Source organism: Amblyraja radiata, chromosome 22, assembly GCF_010909765.2.
Source record: "Amblyraja radiata isolate CabotCenter1 chromosome 22, sAmbRad1.1.pri, whole genome shotgun sequence".
Taxonomy (NCBI): domain Eukaryota; kingdom Metazoa; phylum Chordata; class Chondrichthyes; order Rajiformes; family Rajidae; genus Amblyraja; species Amblyraja radiata.
Genome location: NC_045977.1, coordinates 7,431,543 through 7,457,236, shown reverse-complemented (window position 1 = coordinate 7,457,236; position 25,694 = coordinate 7,431,543). Strand labels below are relative to the sequence as shown.

Genomic DNA, 25,694 nt, shown 5'->3' with positions numbered 1-25,694 from the left:
AGGCCAAAAACAAAGGGTATGAGATAAGGATAGAAACAGCTTCCCACGTCATCTATCCATGTTCCCTAAAGGTGTTGCCTGATCCACTGAGTTCCTCCAGCACTTGTTTTTTGTTGTTGTAAACCAGCATCTACAGTTCCTTGTGACTACGGGTTAATACAAAGTCTTTTTTGTTAACATAAAGACGGCCCAAAACTAGATGTCTTGAAAGATCCAGTTGAGGTTCCAATAGGCACCAGTTTAAGATGCATATCCAGATAAACACGCAGATGATTGTTGAGCTAATGCCTTCACTTATTTCCATTATCCTCATCATTTTCCTTTAAATCAATTCCATTAATTGCTCTTGATGTTGTCCAACTAATCTCTCCAGAACCTGTTTCAAAAGTGACAATATTTATCTCTGCCTCATTAGGAAAGATGGCCAAAGATACATTTTTAACACTGCCTTCATTATTCTTCATCCAGCCCATCATTGTTATGCACCAATGTACAGTATACATAATCTAGTTGGGTAATGATAATGCTTTTATTTTGGCTTCCTTGTACTATTGCATCCCAAAATAACTAAGAAATATAAGAGAAGTTTTGTTGTGCGTGCTTTGTATCATCAATTATCGAGTTAACAACATGTAATGGGCCATACATTTAGTTCCTCACCACAGACGGCTGTATCCCTCGGCTTAAGACCAAAGGATGATCATTTCTGTACTTAAATATTGCAAAAACAATCAGCTACCATTGACTGCAAGGCATTGCATTTCACCAATAGATGAACCCAATCCACACATTGGTGTTTAGTTGCCACAAATTACATCTAGCCATGGAAAGAATCTGAATGAGAAGTACTAACCTAAATGTTCTTCATCTTAGGTTGCATTTTAGTCAGAAATTGTACTGTTTGCCTAGTCTATTGAATAGTGAAATGAATCACCTCCTAAAGCAAATCAAACTTTAAATTAAAAAAATTAAATTTCTCATCAGGTATGCTAGAACAAGTTTTTTATTTAGATTCTCTTCAACTTATCAAATTATTATTTGCAGTGGTCTTATCTGCTGCCTTTACAAATTGACATAATAATCCTTGAATATCACAGTCTGCAGGAGAAATAGTCACTCCAGCAATCCATGTTCCAAGGATGCATGGGCGGGAATCGCTTTTAAAACATGGGGGGGACACAATGAGGCCTAACATCTAGGACAGGGGTCGGCAACCTACGGACCACGGGCCGGATCTGGCCTGTAACCCAAAATCATTCGGCCCGCATGCGTTTTTTTTTCCAATTAGTTTTCGTGACCTGGGAACTGCAGCCAGTCCTGGGGCATCATGCAGGCGACCTGGGCACTACAGCCAAACCTGCCAGCCGGCCTGGGCGTTATAGCCAGTCCCGGGCGGTTTTGGTGCAACATGTTTCATAAAAGATGGGGGGATTGTCCCCCACCTCTCAAAATATGGGGGGGGGGGGGAGGGAAAGGCCCCCTCACCCTTCCTCCCACCCCCCCCCCAGGATTTCTGCCCATGCGATGCGTGTATGGATTTAGACACAAGGAACTGCAGATACTGATTTACGATAAAGAGACATAGAGTGCTAGTGTAAAGGGCCTGTCCCACTTTCACGACCCAATTCACAACCTTTTTTACTCGTGGACATTTTTCATCAGGTTAGAAAAATGCCCCGACCTACTTGATGCCACGCGTACCTACGACCTACCTACGACCTCCTACGAACTCGTAATGACTATGCTGCGAGTATGGGTCAAGGGCAAACTCGGCAGAGGTCGTGAATTAGGTCGTGAAAGTGGGACAGGCCCTTAACTTAGTGGGTCAGGCAGCACTTTCAGAGAAAAGCATGTAATTTCTGAATGTTGATCCAGCATCCGGGTCTTCTCTGCATTCAAACAACATAGTGCATCCGTTGTTCACTGTGTGGACTCAGCGAGACCAAACGTAGACTGGGCAATCATTTCGCTGAACTAATTCACTCAGTCCGCCAGGACCAGCCTGATCTCCTGGTTTCCAAACACTTTAATTCCCCTTCCCGTTCCCACACTGACCTTTCTGTCCTCGGTCTCCTCCATTGTCAGAGTGAGGCCAAATGCAAATTGGAGGAACAGCATCTCATATTTTGCTTGGGCAGCTTACACCCCAGTGGTATGAATAGTGATTTCTCTAACTTCAAGTAACCTCTGCACTCCCTCTCACTCCATCCATCCCCCGCCCGCCGTACCAGCACAAAGTCGTCTCATTGAATCTCATAGTCTGTACTCGTTCTCACCTAACAAACAGCCTGTTTCCTTTATCTTTGTTACTTTTTTGCATTTCTTTCATTCATTTGTTCTATATCTCTCTACATCGTCTAAATTTCTTGTTTCCCTCTCCCCTGACTTTCAGTCTGAAGAAGGGTCTCGACCCGAAATGTCACCTGTTTCTTTTCGCCAGAGATGCTGACTGACCCACTGAGTTACTCCAGCTTTTTTGTGTCTATCTTCCATACGAACGTACATCTGCAGACTGAAGCATGAAGGTTGACTATTACTATTCGTGCAACATCCTTTCATTAACTTGCTGCGTGTTAACAGAGAATAGACACAAAGCCTTTGATAACAATGATCTAAAGAAAAGCAAGCGCTCCGGGCATGATAAGATTGGCATTGTATCTAGTGTTTGTAGATGAAAGGCCCTAATTCATGTTTCAGCTGCACGACCAGACCTCTGGTTGAACAATACTCTGCATTTGACTACCAGCAACCTGCATGTAACAAATGATTGATAAGACTTGCAAACATCTTCTCGTAAATATTTTAGATGAGCGTGGTGGTGCGTTTGCTATTGAATCTGGAAAACCAAGACTCAAATCAAATACTGCCTCCAAATATAATATTCTTAAATCAGATGACAAATCAGATGAATTAAAAGATTTAAAAGATATAGCCGGCCAACATAGCACATCATTCATCAAACAATCTTGCGGGATTGAAAAGTGCACCTTTTAACTATGTAATCAGCCTGCACGCATTTTAACATTGAACAATGACAATTAAAGAATAAATAAAACACTGTTCAAAACAACATCCTTTTCCAAGATGTTGCAAAGCACAAGGAAGCTATTTTCAAATAATAGGTAGAAAATTACTCATCTAACCTATTCATGCAAGAGAAAACTATAATTGCCACTGCAATTACACAGACTCCCTTACTAATTGGTGGAAGCAAAAGATGCTTGTACCTGCATCTGATAGTTTCAGCACCAGGCTAGTCAAACATTATTCGACATAACGGCACAATGGCTGAGCAACGCACTTAAAGACATTGAAATGTGTTCTTCCCTATTTTGTAATGTTTGGGTACATACTTTCAGAAATCAATTAATTGCTAAATTGTTTCAGGTTTGAGTGCAGATGTCTTTCAGTTTGCATACAGTGAAGCACGTGTTAACATTTTTGTTCAGACAGTACTTGTAATTATCTTAAACAAAAGGCAAGCCGTCAGATGTTTTTAGACTGTCAGATATTTTGCCACAGAAGGCTGTGGAGGCCAAGTCAATGGATATATTTAAGGCAGAGATAGATAGTTTTCTGATTAGTACAGGTGTCAGGGGTTATGGGGAGCAGGCAGGAGAATGGGGTTGGGAGGGAGAGATACTGTAGATCAGTTTAATGGAGGGGTAGACTTGATGGGCTGAATGGCCTAATTCTACTATCACATGACCTTATAACCTTATGACCTGATGAGGTATATCAGTTTAAAAAATTAGCGATGACTGCTCTGATAGACATGGTCCAAAATATGTATTTGAATCACTTCTTATCCAGTACATTTGACTCATATCAGTGCTCTGGAAAATGGTTAATTTGGAGTATTGCATCTAAATTACCATTCTAAACATTCTTGCAAATGCTACAAGTCTGGTGCAAATGTCAACGACTATTGTTCTTAATGTCAATAGGAAATTATTGATGCTGTTCTACAGTGGATTCCAGCCAAACAATTTCTACACCGAGGGAGAATTATCTACCATTTAGACATAGTTACAAATGTGGGACAGAGGACACGCCGCCCCTTTCAAATCTGGATTCTTGACCAATTTTGCCCAGCAAGGTTCAAACTCCGGATCTTTAATTAAGCCCGAGAGTTTTTTAATGGTTATGGTAAATTCATAGTCAATTCTCAATGAAGGTAAAATGTGTAGGAAGGAATTGCAGATGCTGGTTTACACCGAAGATAGACACAAAATGCTGGAGTAACTCAGTGGGTCAGGCAGCATCTGTGGAGAGAAGGAATGACGTTTCGGGCCCCGCTGAGTTATTCCAGCATTTTGTGTCTATCTTCGACATTGCTTGCCATTGTCCTGCCTTTCCCCTTTTCCATCTATCTCCCCCCCCCCCCAACCACAATCAGTCTGAAGAAGGGTCTCTTCCCAAATCGTCACCTGTTCCTTTACTCCAGAGATGCTGCTTGACCCGCTGAGTTACTCAAGCTTTTTGTGTCATCTCAATGAGGGCAACTGGTGTCAACAAAACCAGGCTACCAATGGTTCCTGCTTCCAAATTGAATATTTCAAGTATGAATATTGACATCTCGAACCTCAAGCATCCCTTGCTTTCACTCTTTCACTCCATCCCTCCCCCATCCTAGTTCTCCGACCAGCCTGACTGTCCTCCTAGTTACATTTTTCTTTATATGCTTTGTTGTCACCTTCGTCCAGCTAATAACGATCTATCCTACATTTTCCTTGATCTTCGTCCCCTCTGATGTCTCATTTTCACACCTTACCCTTCCATGTCTCTGTGACTCCCTCTCCCCCTGACTCTCGGTCTGAAGAAGGGTCTCGACCCGAAACATCACCCATTCCTTCTCTCCAGAGACGCTGCCTGCCCTGCTGAGTTATTCCAGCATTTTGTGTCTATCTTCCCAATTCCTCGTGCTTTGTTGGTCCATTGACCATCTTCCCTCTCTGGATGTGCCGACGTTTTGATCTGTGGTCATTCTCTTTTATCTCCCCAGAGCCATATTGCCTTCCCAAAAACAAGTCCTGGATATTTACGGGTGAAAACTGCTACCTAATGGTTGTCTTTTGCTTGCAAATGGCTTCCTCGTGTGTTTGAACGTAAGCTCTTTACAGTTGGTTTGTGCATCTATTTTTGGAGAGGCCCATATTGTATCAGATTTCCACAACTTCCTTCCTTCTTACCCCTTGAAGATGTATCCTACACAAAGGTCCCACGCGTAAACTAACAGGGGGCACCGTCCAGTTGGGTCTGGCTGCCCTGCCTGCAGCTGTCCGTCTTTTTTTTTATTTTTAGTATGTTATTATTGTGTTTTGTCTTGGAGGTCTAGTTTTTTTATATGGGGGGTGGGGGGGGGGGAAGGGGGAAACTTCTGATCGGAGAGGCGGCTTTCCTCCGAGCAACATCTTCGACCCATCCTCGCGGCCTACCTTCGTGTCTGGAGCGGCTTTTCCTGAGGCGTCCGGCCAGAACCACAGCTTCGGCAGCGGCACAACGCTGGAGCGCTATCGCGGAGCGGGCGATGCCTTGTCCGGGTCGCCGCGCTGGAGCTCCAGAATGCTGGGACCGCCAATGAAATATCGCGGAGCTGCGGGTCTGTGGAGCGACCAGCCGCAGGCGGCGGCGCTGACTTTAACATCGCGAAGCCTGGGATCTTTCGCCGAGATCACCAGTGGTGGAGCTCCGTCCAGCGCGGCCTTGTTGGCTTCAGGAGCCGCGGTCTCCGGTAAGGAAGCGGCCGTTCCAGGTATCCCAAGCCGCTGAGAGGATTCTCCCAACGCCGGAGCACCATCACCCAGTGAGAAGGACCTGAAACATCGGGGCCTGTAGCGGCGACTGCGGAGGCCTCAATTGGCCCGACTATGGGTGGACATGGAGATGGGGACTGGACTTTGTGCCTTCCCTCACAGTGAGAACCATTGTGGGGGGATGTTTTTTATGTTTAATGTTAAACTCCTTTATAATGTTATGTTGCATTCTTATTAATGTGCTGCAATGGCAACTTGAATTTCACTACACCAATTGGTGTATGTGACAATAAATGAACCTTTCAACCTTTCAACCTTTCAACCTTTGGACCGTCTTGAAGTAGCACAACCACATTTTATCCCAACTTTCCTCTTGCGTCTAGCTTGGATTATATCAAGCAAACAGTAACACATTACCAACACCAGATTAACATTGTACAACATATCTACATCTGCCAAACCTTACCACCTGTCTGACCACAATACCATTGCCAAGAAGACAGTTATACTCATTTACACTTGCAATTCACATAAAGATAAAACTTTGTATAGCCAACAATTGTTATACAACATTGGTGCGCTCTAAGTTTATTGGTGAAACGTTCATAAGGTCATAAGATCATAAGATCATAAGTGATAGGAGCAGAATTAGGCCATTCAGCCCATCAAGTCTACTCCACCAATCAATTGTGTTGATGTATCTCTCCCTCCGAACCCCACTCTCCTGCCTTCTCCCCATAACCCCTGACACCCATACTAATCAGGAATCTTCCTACCTCTGTCTTAAAAATATCCACTGACTTGGCCTCCAGGGGCCTGGGCCTAAGGAGTTCAAACTCCTTATTTTTAACCTGTTATTTTGTGGTGGAGCAGCCTCGACAGTAAACAGTCACATTGTTGAGACATGTAGGATCATTCGGCCCTTCAAGCCAGCATTGCCATTCATTGTGATCATGGCTGAATGTCCCCTCTGGAGGCGTGACTCACCCGTTGCAGCGCCCCCTACAGCCTGTCTGTCTTTTTTTTATTTTTTGTCTGGTTAAATGTAGTGTTGGTGTTTTTTTAACACTGGTTTTAAATGTGTATATGTGGGAGGAGGGGGAAACTGTTTAAAATCTCTTCCCTGTCTGGGAGGCCCGACCTTTTCCCTGTCGGGTCTCCGTTGTCGTTGGGGCCTAGCACCGTGGAGCGGCCTCCAACCTGAACGACCCGGGGGCTCGGGAGACTGCGGAGCTGCGGACTACTCACCATCGTGGGGCTGGCCGGCCTCGGAGCGTGGGGAGCGGTGGTGACTCGCTGCTGCGCCTCGACTCCTGGGGCTCGGAGGCTACAGCAACGCAGCCGCAGGTCCGGTGGACTGGGACATCGGGAGCTCGCGGGTCCGAGTGGAGAGACCGCTTCCCGGAGCTCCAGCAACGCGACTTCTCCAGCCCGTGTCGCGGGGTTGGAACGACCTGGAGCGGGGACGTACATCGCCCGGCACGGCTTCATGGCCGTGGGACATTACAGCGCCCGCCGGGGGCTCCAACATTGTGACTTTTAGACCGGGAGCGGGGCCGTAAATCGCCCGGCACGGCCTAAAATGGCCGTGGGACTTATCATCGCCCGCCTGGGGCTTGGACATCGGGAGAGAAATGGAGAACAGGGGAGAGAAAAGACTTTGCCTTCCATCACAGTGGGTTCACTTTGATTGGATGTTTGTGTGAATTAAATTGTGTGTATGTCTGTAGGAAATTGTCTTTGTTTGTATGGCTGTGGAAACGGAATTTCGTTTGAGCCTCACTGAGGCTAAAATTACAATAAATTGTATTGTATCCATTGTATTGTATCCAATAACCCGTGCCTGCCTTCTCCCCATATCCCTTGATTCCACTAGCCCCTAGAGCTCTATCTAACTCTTCCCCCTCTGTTAGATCGCTACTCCAGCAATCGTATGCTTCATTGTTGGTCTCCTCCAGCTGAATACTTTCATGTTTATGAAATATCCTTGGCTTCACTGATAAAGCAGACTGGAATTTTGTGGATTTGTCTTCCCTGAATTGGGCTTTAACAGATAAAAGGCAATCAAACAAGAAAGTATTTGCTGAATTAGATGAAAGGATTCCATTATTTGTGGAGTATTATCCAGTCTGATGATTTCTATGCACCATCACGTTTTAACTTGGTGATCTGCTGCGATGGGATGCAGTGTGGCTATTTGTCATTCATTAGAAAGTGGGGAGAAGAACCATGGTAATGATGATGAAGATGGATTTCATTCAACAGATGAGGACACTTCATCGACCACTTGTTTTTCAAATGTCTCTTGAAACACTGATTGCTGACTCCATAAATGGCAATCGTTCCAATACTTCCCACGTTTAGTTTCTAAAGCACGCAGGGTTATCTCCCAAAGGATGCCAATGACCAGGCCTGCATGACAATGTTTGCTGGGCAAAACCATCTACAATGATTTGAGAGCCACGGCACAGATCCCTGGAAGCCTCGGAAGCAGGAAAAGCCTCACTCTGTCGAGACAATGTAACTGTGAAAGAGGCACACGCTGTTGTTGCCTTCCTCAACTGCAATAGGTTTAAGAAGGAACAGCAGATGCTGGAAAAACCGAAGGCAGAAAAAAATGCTGGAGAAACTTAGTGGGTGAGGCAGCATCTTTGGAGCAAAGGAATAGGTGACGTTTCGGGTCGAGACCCTTCTTCAGACTGATGTAGGGGTGGGGGGTAGGGGGGGGGGGCGGGAAGTAGAAAGGAAGAGATGGAGACAGTGGGCTGTGATAGGTATCATTATCACAGTATCTTATCCACAAGCTCTCGATTTACACCACCACTTTCCCTGAGAGTCTAGGGGATGGCTGAATTTATAAGGTGAAATGTACCGAGATACTTTGGGGAAAATCATGTATTAATATAGAAGATTCTTCATCAGAACTTTAAGGGAATTAATGCCTTAAAGTTGAGGGAGTTAACTGCAGGAATTTATAAAACATACAGTAGAAGGGCTGCCTATCGCCCATCAGGTAACGTCAACATCCAACAGGATTGTCTGATCCTCAATTGCTCCCAACTTGCTATAATGGCGAGCTAACTGATTTCCCCAGCTTTCCCTGGAGATTCTCATAGCTCCTGTACACATTGCAAACTCATCTTGTCAAGGAAGCCTGCCTTCTCTACTACCCCCTATCCCAACAAACTGAGGACGGAACTTTTCCTAAACATTTCCTAGTCCCTGTTATCTTGTACAATTGAAGAGTCTCCCCCTCTCCCAGTCTCTCTCATTCTCTCTCTCTCTGTCTCGCTCTCTCGCTCTCTCTCTCTCTCTCTTTTTCCTTTCCAAGGACTTGATTCAGCAACTGCATATTACAGCGTAGCAAAAGTACATCAACGTTCAAAGGTTACAATACATCAAGCAATCATTATAATACAATGGTACAGTCATTATTTACAATGCTCTCGTCACCCCCGCGGTGACCAGCGTTCACGAAGGCCTCCAGAGTCCCCGTGGACAATGCGTGTTTCCCCTCCAGGGACACGCGAGCACGGACATAGGCCCGGGATAGGGGCAGGCAGTTGACTCTGGTGTGACCATCGACCGCCCGCTGCCTGGACCCGCGAATGGCCATCTTGACCAGGCCCAGGAGCAAACCGACAGGGATGTCCCCCTCCCCCCCCGATCGGCTCCAAAAAAACTCTCTGCCTTGTGCCCAAACACCAGTATTGTGGTACTAAAATGCAACTTGAACTTGAGGAACAACCGCTTCAGATATTGGTACAGGGGCAGTAACCTCACACACTCCATATACACGTGGAACACGGTCTCTTCCTCGCCGCAGAAAATACAGGCGGCCGACGAGCCCATGAACTGACTCAAAAGTTTATTACACACCACCGCTCTGTGCAACACTCTCCACCCCAGGTACTCAATGTAAAGGAGAACGACTCCCTTGTAGAGAGACCTCCACTGGGGACTGCCCCCGCCTTCAGGTGGTAACACAGACCGCCAAGGTGTGTCGGGACACGAGACGAAGGCAAGGAGGTGCAGAATGTGCAGGAGCATTCTGTACAGTATGCATCTCCTCGCATCACGACACGGCACGCTGGGCATCTCGGAAAAGTGGGTCATGTTGTGGAGCCGGTGCCCGAGAAATATCCCGGAGCCTAGGCCCGATGAGCAGATCCGACGGAGCGGGGGTAAGCTCAGTCAGGTCCACTCTAAGCACATGCCTTTCCTCGACACCCGCCATGACAGGGTGAGGACCAGTCACTCCCGCAGCCACAACATCCCCCTCCCCTCGTGGAGCAACACGCTGGCTGAAAACAACCAAATTCCACACTCTTAGTACATCACGATAGAAATGTATCGTAAGGCAAGCCCCTTAGGGCGGGTCGACTGATGCCCGCCACCGTGAGCCGTGAAACCCCCCTTAGACAACGACCCCGACGGAAAAAATACCATCTGGGGGGGTTCTCCACATACATATACCTCCGCAGAGTCCTGAGACAGAGAGCCGCCACCTGGGTACGAACGCATACCAAGGACTGGCCGCCCTCCTCTAACGGGAGACTCAGAACTGCAGTGCTTCCTATTTCACCAAAATAAATCCACCAGCTTCTTCTGTAAAGCAGTTGCAAAGATAGAGGGTGAGACAAGAGTAGCCAGCCTGTACCACAACATGGAGGCCACCAGCTGGTTTATGACCAGCACCCTACCCTGGAAAGAAAGAACTTGAAGCAAGCATGACCAGCGACCCAAGCAGGCGACGACATTCATCTCCAGCTCCAGCCAGTTCGCCGGCCAAGCATCCTGAGTGGGACTCAGGTACAGGAGGTGCATGGTGCTCCACGCATAGAATCCATCCTCCTAACCCCTCCTCCAGCCTCCAATGCAGCTATCGTTGCTTCTCTACTAGAGTAGAAATAGCAATGGACATTGGGAATACTGGATGGGAGATTTTCATGGAGGTCGTTGTCTCATAATTAAATGCCGTTCCTTCGGGAAGGAGACGAAGAGGAATTTCTTTAGTCAGAGGGTATTTTATCTGTGGAATTATTTGCCACAGAAGGCTGTGGAAACCAAGTCAATGCATATTTTTAAGGCAGATAAACAGATTCTTGATTAGTACGGGTGTCTGGGGTTATGGGGGGCAGGAGAAAGGGGTTAGGAAGGAGAGATAGATCAGCCATGATTGAATGGCGGACTAGAGTTGATGGGCCGAATGGCCTAATTCTGCTCATTAATGACCTTATGACAGCTCTTCACTCTGAAGGTTTCTTACTCTGCAGTGAGAGTCTGACCTGTTGAATATTTCTGGCCTTTTAGGTTTTTAACTTGGCCTGCATCTGCGTTGGTTTGCTTATAAAATTTTTGCTCATATGACTCAGTGCCAAGTGTTGTTTAATAATTGCTCCTGAGACGCAGCTTGGTGCGTTTGCCATGATTGAATGGCAGAGTAGACTTGATGGGCCGAATGGCCTAATTCTGCTCCAATCACATGATCTGATCACCTCATGTGCCACAGAAATACCAAAAAATGAGCAAATGTGGATCTGTTTGTTTTGTTGCCAGAAGCACTGATAGCTTTTTATCTCACAAGCAGTCGATTCCCCTCATCCCTGAAGAGTACTACAGAATTTCCTTCAAATTGCATAAGGGGCATGCAACAAGAAATTCACAACAGCAATTTATACTAAGGGAACATTTTAATGGTAATTCTGGATTGCTCTTATGGGGAATAGGCTCCATTAGAGTCCACATATGCAAACTCGTAGAACTAATGGATTCATCTAATGGTTTAAAACAGACACAAAGCATTTAATTTGTTAATAAGGAGGCATTTACAAGTCATTAGATCAGAGTTTTACAATATGCTAAGCTTTTCTTTGTGTTATTGTTATTTTTCTATTTGCATCCTCCTTTATGAATTTATTGTATGCCACAAGTAGAAAACCTTTAAACTATCAAGTTTTCAAGGTTTGAAGGTCAGTTTATTGTCACATGAACCAGTTAAGGTACAGTGAAATTTGAGTTACCAAACAGCCATACTAAGTGAAAAGCAACAAGACACACAACCACATAAAAGTGAACATAAACATCCATCAGAATGGATTCCACATTCCTCACTGTGATGGAAGGCAAGAAAGTTCAATCTTCTTCCTCTTCTTCTCCCGCGGTCGGGGCAGTCAGACCATCTGCAGTCGGGTGATCAAGGCCCCCACAGCCGACGATCGAAGCCCACGTCGGGGTGATTGAAACTCCCGCGTCGGGGCGGTTGAAACTCTCTCCGCGATATGGAGCTCCCGAGTCGGCCACTTCTTACTCAGAGACCGCGGGCTTCACCATGTTAAAGTCCACGGGCCCAGCGATTGGAGCTTCGATCCCCGGCAAAGTGATCGCAAGCTCCGCGATGTTAAAGTCCCGCAGATTCCCGCGGCTTGGAGCGCCGGGTCGGTCTCCGGGAAGGGCCGCCAACTCCACGATGTTAGGCCGCAGTGGGGACGGAGATACGATACGGAAAAAAATCGCACCTTTGTCGAGGTAAGAGATTGAAAAAAAGTTTCCCCCAACCCCCTCCCCCCCCCCCCCTCACATAAAACAAACCAAGGAACACTAAAACATACTTTTAACACATACTAAAAATAACAAAAATGATGAATGTGCAGACGGAATGTTGGCGAGGCAGCCACTACACTGATATACTTATATGGAAACGCCGCTAATAAGTGTCTGGGAAATATGTGCAAGAAAACAATAACCAGCCATAGAAATTCACATTAGAAATTATTGATCTGACTCACCATCATAATCCATGCGAGTGACCTTTCCACAAGAACATAAGAACACAAGGAAATGGGAACAGCAGGCGCTCATCAGGCCCTTCCAAACTGCCCCATCTGTTACTATGATCATGACAAATAGACACAAAATGCTGGAGTAACTCAGCGGGACAGGCAGCATCGCTGGAGAGAAGGAATGGGTGATGTTTCAGGTCAAGACCCTTCCTCAGTCTGAAGAAGGGTCTCGACCCTAAACGTCGCACATTCCTTCTCTCCAGAGATGCTGCTTGTCCCGCTGAGTTACTCCAGCTTTTGTGTCTACCTTCGATTTAAACCAACATCCGCAATTCTGTCCTAGGCTGATCAAGGCTGATCTACGCTAGCCTCAACTACTCCTCTGCACCATTTCTACACTCCCAATCTATGATCTATGATCATTCCTTGATCTTCCCAGTGCTGGATGTAAGCCTGGGCCGCCACTGCTCCGGGCCGGTGTCCCGTCAGTCCAGGGTCACCCCGGACATCTCTGGCCGCCCCAGGACAGGGTGGAGACACTCGGGGGGGGGATGGAGATGGTCCAGTAGCAATTCAACAGTGCTTGCAGCGCCGGAGACCCGGGTTCGATCCTGACTACAGATGAAAGGCAGGTCTGATTCCATGCAACAGCTCAACTGTCGCGAATGTTTATCGCGAGTGACATTTGACAAATCCCATGATTCCTTGCATTTTTCCTGAATTCCGTACTCGCTTATTGAGATATAATCTGACTTTTGATTTCTCTTACCAAAGTGCATGACCTCCCATCTCCCACACAAAGCTTCATGTGCCAGTCCTTTGCTCACTCACTCAATCCATCAACACAATATCAGAAACACAACATCCTTCGCACATCATGCCCTTCCGTCTATTTGCGTATCAGCAGCAAAGGTGAACACCTTACAAACACTCTTTTAGTCACGGACATTAATATAAATAGTGATCGATCGTGGGCGTAGAACTGATCCCTGCGATAGTCCGGTCCTGCCACTCCTACAACATTTTTCCATGATACAGCTGGTTTTCAATCCATTCTAACACACTTCACCTGATACTGCGGCCACTTATTTCATGCAGCAGCCTCTTCTGTGGCACTTGTCAATGCCTTTTGGAAATCTACGTACACTACATCTACAAGTACCCCTCCACCAACTCTCCTTGTTACACCCTCAAAGAATCTTCAGAGAATTTGTCAAACATCTTTACCTTTCACAAAATCATATTGACTCGGTCGAATTTTATTCAGCTTCCCCATATGATCAGCTCTTTCCTCTCTGATTACTGACTGTGGTTCTTTGCTTTCTACTGCTCATGTTTTATACACAAAAAAATGGTCCCATTGACAATTTTCCAAACTTCCGGTTCCACTCCTTTCTTTCCTTGTTCAGCACTTACCCATTTCCCTCCCCTTTAGACAAACACAACTGGAAGTGGAACCCTGAGGCTGATCCGAAGCCAAAGCTACTCCGGTTGGAAGCCAATAGAGAGACGACAAACTTCACCAAGGCTGGAGAATCTCATTTGCCATTTAATGAGCTTGCAGCAAGATTCTCGGATTATGAAGCAGCCACCTTGGAAATCAGAATGACATATAAGCTCAGAGCATGAGTGAGTCAACCTGTTCCCTCAATCACTATAGCCATGGCTTGTCATCTATCTCAATATTCCTGCTCTCTTGCTCCATATCTCTTGATGTCATTTGCACTCAGAACTTTAACTATTTGCCATTTGTCGACTGAATTTTAACTCAAGCAAAACACAGCAAGACTGTAGAGTTTGCAATTTACACTCTTGTCAGGACTACTGACATAAAAAGACTTTAAGTGACATGTTCAAAGTTTCAGGAAACTCTTCATAAACAGACTAACCATTAGCCACAGTTAACATTTCCACACAAGACTGTCAAATCAAAGAACTTACCAAAATCGTTCCTTGAAGTGGTGGGCTGCATACTTTCATGCTGCACGTGAATGGCAACTTTACCATCCCTTTCTAAATGACTGGCGGTACACTGTTCCTGCTGCTTCATTGCGTCAGTCAGAGCCCTGAAAAAGAACATTTCTTAGAGATTAAAGGAACCTTCATTCCCCCCATGCAAAGCAGTGAACATTCATCTCATAAGTGGGCTTGACTGGGTTCTGCAGTATTACCATCATTGACACACAGAGTTGGATCAGATCAAATCAAATATCAACTGAAATACATCTGACTAGAAGAGCTTTCTTCTTCAAAATCCTATTAAATGGAGTAACACAGCGGGGGACAGGCAGCATCTCCAGAGAGAAGAAATAGGTGACGTTTCAGGTCGAGACCCTTCTTCAGACTAGCCAGGGGAAAAGAATGAAAAATTCTTCTTCAGTCTGAAGAAAGATCTCGACCCGAAACGTCACCTATCCCTTTTCTCCACGGAGTTACTCCAGTTTTTGTGTCGATCTTTGGTTTAATCCAGCATCTGCAGTTCCTTCCTATATATATATATATATATTACCTTCGAGACCCATCTTACCTTCCACCTTACCACAGCACTTTACCTTATTTTGTTTAAAGAAATGTGGAAGGTAAGATGGGACTGAGATCACTATTAAGGATGACCAAGCAATGACTCCTGCTCCCCTTGTGCATTGATGCTGCTCCTGTCCAAAGCAGCAATTGTATGGCACATTGGCCACAACATTGGCACTGACCTCCAGATATCACCCATTGCCAATTCTCAATTGCCAATCCTAATCCATTTAGAGTTGAAATCCCACAGAAATTCATGGCCACATAATACGTTGAATGATGCCAATACGACCTCCCTCCTTTCTACGGTAATGGTGCATTTTCTCCACCTCCAACACTCATGATATTTAAAGGAAAGAAAAATAACTAAAATATTAATCCTCTGTGTTCAATCAAAATTAAATGGTTGAAGGTTGAAAACTAGACTGCAAAGTTTAAGGTATTTGGCAAAAAAAAGAGATAACATTTGCCAAAGGAAATTAGATTTGGAATGCACACCTGATGGGGTGATGAACATTGATTTGGATATGCCTCCAAAAGAAATTGGATAAATACTTGGTGCAGTGGTAGTGTTGCTGCCTCACAGTGCCAGAGACCTGGGTTCGATGTTGACTACGGGTGCTGACTGTACATTCTCCCTGTGACCGTGTGAGTTTTCTCCGGGTGCTCCAGTTTTCTCCCACATTCCAAAGACGTGGAGTTTGTAAGTTACTTGGCTTCTGCAAATTGTCCTTAGTGTGTAGGATCGAATTAATGCCCAGGCGATCGCTGGTCGGTGTGGACGGTGGCCGAACGGCCTGTTTCCATGCTGTATCTCGAAACTAAACTTGAAGAAGATATTACAAGGACATTGGAGAAGAGAGTAAAGGAGGTGGACTTTGAGATACCACCTGCTCATTGGGTTGTGCAGGATCAACTATTCTTCCCTGTTATTCTGCAATTCCAACACCCAAGATATGAACTGAATTTGTAGATGGTGGATAAAATGGAGTTGATTACCACATCTATTCCAGTTTGCAGGAGTTTTACCAATTCCTGCAAAACATCCAGAATAAAATGTGCTAGTTCAAGTGATGCTGGCAGAAACAAGGAGTTAGAAAGAATTTCCTAACAGATTCGAGGTTTTAAGAGTGACAGATGTGACTTGTTAAATACACTTTGCGTGGGACACATATTAACAGCGCTATAGTCAACTGTCTTCAAAAGCTTCAAATTCCTGGGCGTGCATATTTCCAAAGGTCTTTCCTGGATCCAGCACACGGATGCAAATATAAATAAAGCACATCAACGACTCTACTTCCTAAGAAGATTACGGAGATTCGGTATGTCAGAGAGGATTCTCTTGAACTTCTACAGGTGTACAGTAGAGAGCATATTGACTGGTTACATCACGGCCTGGTTCGGCAACATGAACGCCCAGGAGTGAAGAAGACTGTAAAAAGTTGTGAACACTACCCAGTCCTTCACGGTTTCTGACCTCCCACCATCGAAGGGATTTACAGGAGTCGCTGCCTCAAAAAGGCAGCCAGCATCATAAGAGACCTGCACCATCCTGGCCACACACTCATTTCACCCTTGCCATCGGGAAGAAGGTACAGGAGCCTGAAAACTGTAACGTCCAGGTTCAGGAACAGCAACTTCCCCACAACCATTTTGCTATTAAACACTACAACCTCAAATAAGCTATGAATTACATATAGACTATTATTGTTATTATTGCACTATCTTTGTTTGTTTTTTAGGTGTACATACAGTATGCGTATGTGTGAATGTGTATATACACACACTGAACTTTTTTTCTCTCATTTATTATTGTTTTACTGTGTACAATGTTTACATATTCTGATGTGCTGCTGCAAGTAATGGGTCTGTCCGACTTAGGCGACTTTTTAGGCGAGTGCGAGAGACTGCACTCGCCACATGGTCACCACATGTTCGCTGGTGGTGTCTGGTGAGTCTCCTTCATGGTCGTGAGGAGTTCCCGCATTCTGGTATCTAATCGCGGCCTCAGTATGGTCGCCGCTAATTTTTCAACATGTTGAAAATTTTTCTGCGACCAAAAATTGGTCGCCATGGGGATAATCGATAATCCTGTAGTCGTAGGTGCAGTTGTAGTGGGGTTGCCATGTAGTTATGGGTAGTCGAGGTAGTCATAGGTAGTTTTAGTTAATTGCCTTTGCTGACCAGTGAATTTCATTGGCTCATTGGGGGAAAAAAACATAAGCACGAGTTTTCAGAACCAAGGATAACCGACCGGTAATGCCTGCAGCACTTCACAGCCGTGTATCTCTGGCTTATTAAACGTTGTCTGGCTTCTTAAAAGTTGTCTCCACTACTTCTCCCCCCTTTCTACCCCCCCTCCCCCCCCCCCTTCTCCCCTCCCCCCCCCTTCTCCCCTCCCCCCCTCTTTTTAAGGACTTACCGTACACTGAGCTAGCTGTCTTAATTCCTGTTCATCGCGGTGTGTGTCTGTATCACCTTGGCTTTGCACCGTGTGAATTTCAGACAGCGTTCCCCCCACTTGCCCTGGCCCCCGCCTTTGCAATGTGTTTGTGTGTGTTCCGCTCTGACAGTCGCCATTCCAGTTCCCTGGTTTTTCAGGCAACTGCCGGCAACTTGACAGTCTCCGGCAGTCAGCTGAAAAATCGCCTAAGTGGGACAGGCCCAGAAGAATGTAATTGTTCTATCTGGGACATATGGTAATAAAACACTCCTGACTCCTGACACTCTTGACTCTTGAATTGTAATTACAGTAAAAATTCCGATATCTAGCACATGCTGGACTTGACAGATTCTGGTAAATCAAATCAGTCAACAAATTGAAAGGCAGCTCAGGCTCTCTGATGGCCTGGTCAATTCAACAGGCCAACCTTCCCCTGTGAAATGGTAGTTAGCAACTGGAGCATTCAGGATTGCAAAATGCCAGACAACCAAGACTTTACTGTCTATTAATTCAGATGGATCCATGTTCACTACCAGTAAAGTGTAAAGACCATTAATAGATGCCAGCATCTTTCAAACTGGTGATAAAGTAGTAACCCCCTCCAATGATACGTCCATGTCCTCTAAAGGATAACTGCATGCACTGACTCCTTCAGATACACACAATCATTGCTTGGTCCATCAAGGCTTCAGTAAAAATACCTTTAGCCACCCTTCCCTTAAGTCTCTGTCAATGCAGAAGTCTCCTTGGAAGAAAGGGATTCGGAACATGTGTTAATTAGAAAATGGTTGCAAGAAGTAGCCAAGATGGTAAAAGGTATTAAATCAAGTATTAAATAATGTAGCTAGAAAATTGCCAACTAAAGTTTATAACTAATTTTAATCCTATAGCGTGCTTCATTGAAAATGAGGTGGCAATTTGTAAATCAAAAGGGCCAAGAATGTATTATATAAGAAATCAGCCTTCTTTGCAGGATGGCATGTAAAGGCGACAGGCCTGAGTCTCTTGACGTTGACATAAGCAATTGCAGATGCTGGAATCTTGTGCAGAGCACAAAGTACTGGAGTGACTCAGCATGACTCAGCATGCCTCTGGAGGACCTCTGGAGGACATGGATAGGCGACGTTCCGGTTTGGTACCTTCTTCAGACTTCGTACTCGAATAGCACTCTTGGTTCGGTGTAGGAAGGAACGTCAAGTGCTGGTTTAAACTGGGAATAGACCCAAAATCCAACTCAAAACCTCAATAGGTGACCCGAAAGCTCACCTATTCCGTTTCTCCAGAGATGCTGCTCGCACTCTCGATTCTGTAGTACTCATGATCACAGTGAATGGTGGTGCTGGCTCGAAGGACCGAATGGCCTACTCCTGCACCTATTGTCTATTGTCTATTTCATTTCAGTTTAGTTTATTGTCACGTGTACAGTGAAAAGCTTTTGTTGCGTGCTAGCCAGTCGGCGGAAAGACAAAACATGATTAGACTCGAGCCACTTACACTCGAACCATAAAGGGAATAACGTTTAGTGCAAGGTAAAGCCAGCAAAGTCCAAACAAGGATAGCCAGCGGGTCACCTGATTCCAGATGGCTACAAGACCATTCCTGCCAATGGGCTGAATTAAAATCATATTGAGCTCATATTGCCTTCAAATATAGTGAAGACCTGGCGATGTGAAGTTGTGTAATCTACGTCCACCATTAACCACTCAGCAGTTTCTTTCCCACCGCGTGTAAAATAATGTTATTGAAGATTCGCTTCAAGCTCCTGATTCATTTTGGGACAATGTTCTGCAGGCAGCTTCATTGCTTTAGTGGCCCGTCAACAATTATGGACCCTGAAAGTGATCTAATACAATAAATATAAGAAATATACCAGGAGAGGTAGAGATGGTGAAGCATGAATTAAATCAATGGCGATTGAATCCAGAGAACACATTGGGGAGAAAGATAGACCTATTGAAGTACACTGAACTGTTCATTAATATCTTACATTGATATCAACTTTAATTGGAACCTAATATAATTAAATGGGAGATATTTATTAAAACCGTCACCCAGAGGTGATAGAAAACCAAAAGTCAGTTTGAAGAAAAGCTAAATCATGAGGAGAGAAAAGACATCAAAATATCAGCAGCCACAAGGTTCAAAGTGTAAAAATGTTTCTATATACGAGCAGAAAATGTTAAATCTCAAGACACTTGATTTGAAGGATTTTGAGTTGTTTTGTATATTGATAAAATTGTATTTAGAGAGTAAACAAGTTAAGGATAATTTGTTTCCTTTAAGTTGTTTGGGGGAATTCCAAGGAAAAACTGGATAGATTGAAAAACATCACCTGGGGCATGGTCAACTTGATTCTGAAAAGTTGACTTTGAACTGCGGAAAACAGAGAGACCAGGGACTTACCGTGAAGTGCTAAACTGCAAGGCATGCACTCTTTGGATGATGGGATAACTTGTGGTCTTATTGGAAAATTGTTACAAGTGGCAGCGAGATAAGTCTTCAGAGAGTGCTGTGCTTTAAAGCGCGCAATATTAACCAAGCGAAAAATAGGAGGAAGAGTATCCAAAACCAAAATATTATCCAAAACAGAGCTGCAGAAGGAAGATTTTCAGAAACACATTTAGTTTAGTTTAGAGTAACAGAGCGGAAACAAGCCCTTCGGCCCACCTAGTCCACACTGACCAGCGATCCCCACACACCAACACTACCCTACATACCTAGGGACAATTTTTAAAAATCATTTATACCAAGCCAATTAATCTACAGACCTGTACGTCTTAGGAGTGTGGGAGGAAACTGAAGATCTCAGAGAAAACCCACACAGGTCACGGGGAGAATGTACAAACTCCGTACAGACAAGCACCCGTAGTCAGGATCGAACCCGGGTCTCTGGCACTGTAAGGCAGTAGCTCTAACCGCTACACCACCATGCCACTCACATTATCTGTGACGTAATCTACTGTAAGGAATAAAACATTTGGAATATATGCCAGATATTTATGTCAGTTGTAGATGCAAAACGTATTGTCAAGTAAATAAAACGTCGGAAAGGAAAGATAATCAAGAAAAAAAAATCCGGGATTTTTACATCCGGGATAAATGAAATGGTGACGTCAATGATCAGGGAATAACGCAATGTTTTTTATGCACAGTATTTTTTATTTTCTCTGAATTTATGGGTAATTTATGTATGATTTATGCATAATATATGTTTTGCGTACTGTCTGACTGTAAGATTTTCATTCTAAATTCACGTCACCATGCTTGTGCACATGACAATAAAGGCGACTTGACTTGATATATCTGCTGGCAACATCCATATTGCTTCAAATTACCACAAGGACTGTTGGCTCTCCACCAGACTGTCTGTAACATGATAAAAAAATAAATGGTACACTTTAAAATGCAAAGTAAAATATGATGCAAAGCAGTGCTTTTTATTAAAAAAATATGATGTGTAGTCTCCTACTACAGGTACAATCAAAAAGTGGCACAAAAGAACACAATTTCGGAGTTTAAGGAATGCTCTGCTAGAGACCAGTTAAAAAATCTTTAACTTTCATCTCAAGTGGATACAGTAAAAATAGATGTTTAACAAGGAACTGCAGATGCTGGAAAATGGAAGGTAGACAAAAGTGCTGGAGAAACTCAGCGGGTGCAGCAGCATCTATGGAGCGAAGAATATAGGCAACGTTTCGGCCCGAAATGTTGCCTATTTCCTTCGCTCCATAGATGCTGCTGCACCCGCTGAGTTTCTCCAGCACTTTTGTCTACAGTAAAAATAAAACTGGGCTTTAAAACTGAGTTTCCGCATCTTTGTGAGCACCTTGTAGACTCACGCAAGAACATTGCATTAATCGTAAGCCTGATCAAAGATCGTTCCTGTATCAGTTCCCATAAAGCTTTCCATTCCACTCTGAAGACAACTGAAATAAACGCAAATTGGAGAAACAGCATCTCATATTTTGCTTGGGCAGCTGACAGCCCAGTGGTATGAATATTGAAACTTCAAGTAACTCCGGCATTCCCTCTTCCTCCCCCACCAGAATCGCACCAGCTTCTCGTTTTCATCCAACAAACAGTTAACAACGGCCTGTTTCCTTTATCATCATTACTTTTTGGCATATCTTTCATTCATTGTTCTTTATCTCTCTACATCATCGTCTATATCTCTCGTTTCCCTTTCCCCTGACCAGTCTGAAGTAGGGTCTCGACCCGAAATGTCACCCATTCCTTCTCTCCAGAGATGCTGCCTGTCCCGCTGAGTTACTCCAGCTTTTTGTGTCTATCAACTGAACTGATAATGGATCAAGTTGGTGAAACTGGATAGCCGAAGGGTGAAAGGACATACACATGGTTATGGAGTAATAGTCCGAATCCAAAAAGCCAATTTGAACTCTATATTTTTGACCAAGGTATATTTATTTGTGCCCTTGTTGAGAAAGGAAATGATGTGCTCCTTCACTCTGTCTCCAGCAATAATGAAGGAAAAGAATTATCCCATAGTTAGAAAACAATTCTGGATTTTGACAAATTAATCTTTCGAAAGAATCTGCTCTGGTAATAACATCTATCACATCACATTCAGAACATTTCCAAATGCATACGTCAAAGCAGCTGAAAGGCTGCCAAGCAACTGGAGGTCTGACAGATAATATCCCAGTAAATGGGCAGATCCAATCTGAGCATGATGTGTTGATGAAAATGTAAGCAGAAAAAAATAATTTGAATGATCAGTTTTCAAAGAACAGCCACATTTCTGGGATTGACAACTGGGCTTTCCCTCTCTCTCTCCATCCCTCCCCGTTCCTAGTTCTCCGACCAGTTTGACTGCCCCTGAATAAATTTTATCTCTGTATGCTTCGAGAACGGAGACGAGGAAACACGTTTTCTCATGGAGAGTTGTACAGAGCCCTAGTGAGACCACACCTGGAGTATTGTGTGCAGTTTTGGTCCCCTAATTTGAGGAAGGACATTCTTGCTATTGAGGGAGTGCAGTGTAGGTTTACAAGGTTAATTCCCGGGATGGCAGGACTGTCGTATACTGAGAGAATGGAGCAGCTGGGCTTGTACACTCTGGAGTTTAGAAGGATAAGAGGGTATCTCATTGAAACATATAAGATTGTTAAGGGCTTGGACACGCTAGAGGCAGGAAACATGTTCCCGATGTTGGGGGAGTCCAGAACCAGGGGCCACAGTTTAAGAATAAGGAGTAGGCCATTTAGAACGGAGACGAGGAAACACTTTTTCTCACAGAGAGTGGCGAGTCTGTGGAATTCTCTGCCTCAGAGGGCGGTGGAGGCCAGTTCCCTGGATACTTTCAAGAGAGAGCTAGATAGGGCTCTTAAAGATAGCAGAGTCAGGGGATATGGGGAGAAGGCAAGAACGGGGTACTGATTGTGGATGATCAGCCATGATCACATTGAATGGTGGTGCTTGCTCGAAGGGCCGAATGGCCTTCTCCTGCACCTATTGTCTATTGTCTATTGTCACCTTGCTACAGATGATCTATTCTATATTTTCCTCATCCCCTTTGATGTCTCGTTTTCATACCTTACACTTCCTTATCTCTGTGTCTCCCTCTCCTCTAACTCCAGTCTGAAGGATCATGACCCGAATTGTCACCCATTCCTTCTATCCAGAAATGCTGCCTGTCCCGTTCAGTTACTCCAGTATTTTGTGTCTATCTTCAGTGTAAACCAGCATCTGCAGTTCCATCCTGCACGTTATTCATTTTGACTTTGATTCTTGATCTCTTATCCTATGAATGTGAATGCTGGGAATAGTAAATCAGTTAAATGTACTTTTGCCCCCTCGCTAATGGGCCCTCTAAGAGAATCCAAAACATTGGCATAAAGTAGTGATTGATTGGAATGGTTCAATGAGATCAAAAATTACTAATAACCTTTCACATGCTTCAAACAACAGTAACATATATCTAAATGTTCACAATGCACCGCATACCGCTAAAAATATGCAACATGTATCAAAAGAAGGTAGAGGATGGAAGATAGCTCATATTTGGACAATATTTACTAAACATTGCAATAGGAGCAATTGGGTTACAGGAGTGAAAGAACAGATTGGGGATAATGAGACCTGCATGTTGATCAGATATCAAGTATATGTGGGAATAGATGCCATTGTCAGACAACAGGAACAGCCATTTCAAGATGGCTTACATTTAAAGTGCACTTACTCGTTAATTCTGACATCAAAGACCTCAGAGATCTCTGACTGGGGAATGATGTAAGAGGCGTTGCACCATCTAGCACAATATCCTGGTAATGCAACATTTGTAAGCATCAAGTCTTAAGGGATTAGAGGACATCGGTCTGAGAGTGAGCACAGGACAGGCGTGTCAATAGCTCACACCTATCTATGAATGTAACTCACTAATAACTTACTGATTGTGACAAGGAAGATGTTATTATAAGGAAGAACAAGCTTGGTGATAGCATAATGCAACATGGTGTTAGAAAACAGTTTAAACGTGTTATATTGACTTCAGGTATGGTTTTGCTCAAAAAAGAAAACACTAGATTTCTGTCATGAAATCCCACATGGATTGTTGTGCGAGAAGGAAGATAAATAATCAGATTTTGTTAAAATGATTTTGGATTTGTCTGCCAAAACAGAATTCCAATGACTACATGACTGGGTAAAACCTCGCTGCGATCCAGTATGATAGTCAAGATTCAAGATTCAAGAGAGTTTACTGTCATGTGTCCCTGATAGGACAATGAAATTCTTGCTTTGCTTCAGCACAACAGAACATAGTAGGCATGACTACAGAACAGATCAGTGTGTCCATATACCATTATATACATATATATATACACATGAATAGATAGACTGATAAGTGCAAATAAACAGATAATGGGCTATTAATGTTCAGAGTTTTGTCCGATGGCTGTGGGGAAGTAGCTATTCCTGAACCAGGTCGTTGCAGTCTTCCGGCTCCTGTACCTTCTACCTGAAGGTAGCGGGGAGATGAGTGTGTGGCCAGGATGGTGTGGGTCCTTGATGATGCTGCCAGCCTTTTTGAGGCAGCGACTGTGGTAGATCCCCTCGATGGAAGGGAGGTCAGAGCCGATGATGGACTGGGCATTGTTTACAACTTTTTGTAGTCTTTTCCGCTCCAGGGCGCACAAGTTGCCGAACCAAGCAACGATGCAACCGATCAGCATGCTCTCTACTGTGCACCTGTAGAAGTTAGAGAAAGTCCTCCTTGACAAACCCACTCTCCGTAATCTTCCCAGGAAGTAGAGGCGCTGATGTGCTTTCTTAATAATTGCATCAGTGTTCTCGGACCAGGAAACGGTGTGGGAAAGAACTGCTGATGCTGGTTTGCCCCAAAGATAGACACAAAATGCTGGAGTAACTCAGCGGGATAGGCAGCATCTCTGGAGAGAAGGAATGGGTGACCTTTCGGGCCTCGACTCGAAACAATACCCAATCCTTCTCTCCAGAGATGGTGCCTGTCCTGCTGAGTTGCTGCAGCATGATAGGCAACAGGCTTGATTATTTTCATTAGCTGGTATATGGTTGACCATGCTGGAGGATGGAGCAGGTAAAGCTGCCTCAGCAGCTCGTGACAAGTAACTGGTCAAATGAATGGAAGCAATGGAAGGGGAAATATCCTTCAATGCTGTATTGAGAATAGCTAATAAACAGATGGAAATAAAAGTGATGGGGTTTTGTACCACCAGGTCAAAGAGCCCAATCAGTCAATCAATCAAGTAAGGGCTAAACACAAATTTGAGGAACAGCATCTCATATTTCGCTTGGGCAGCTTACAGCCTATTGGTATGAATATTGATTTCTCACACTTCAGGTAGCTCTGGCATTCTCTCTCTCTCTATCCCCCCCCCCCCCATCCCAAGTCACACCAGCTTCTCATTTTCACCCAACAAACAGCTTACATTGACCTGTTTCCTTTGTCATCGTTACCTTTTTGCATATCATTCATTCATTGTTCTTTATCACTCCACATCGCCGTCTATAGCTCTCGTTTCCCTTATCCCTAACCAGTCTAAAAAAGGGTCTCGACCCGAAACGTCACCCATTCCTTCTCTCCAGAGATGCTGCCTGTCCCGCTGAGGTACTCCAGCTTTTTGTGCCTACCAAAGCCTTTGAGAATTATTGAAACTCGCCAAGCAACGAGAGCACCAGCAAATTCAAGCCTTT

At 44.4% G+C, this 25,694-nt stretch overlaps 1 protein-coding gene across 2 annotated transcripts in view; it reads right to left on the bottom strand.

The window, feature by feature from the left end:
* The window catches only part of shisa9 (shisa family member 9), a 327,692-nt gene that overhangs the window by 291,891 nt on the left and 10,107 nt on the right, over positions 1-25,694 (bottom strand). For both annotated transcript variants that reach the window (XM_033040305.1, XM_033040306.1), the window contains exon 2: positions 14,480-14,604. In XM_033040305.1, the coding sequence (XP_032896196.1) occupies positions 14,480-14,604 (125 nt within the window). The remainder of the gene's footprint in view (positions 1-14,479; positions 14,605-25,694) is intronic.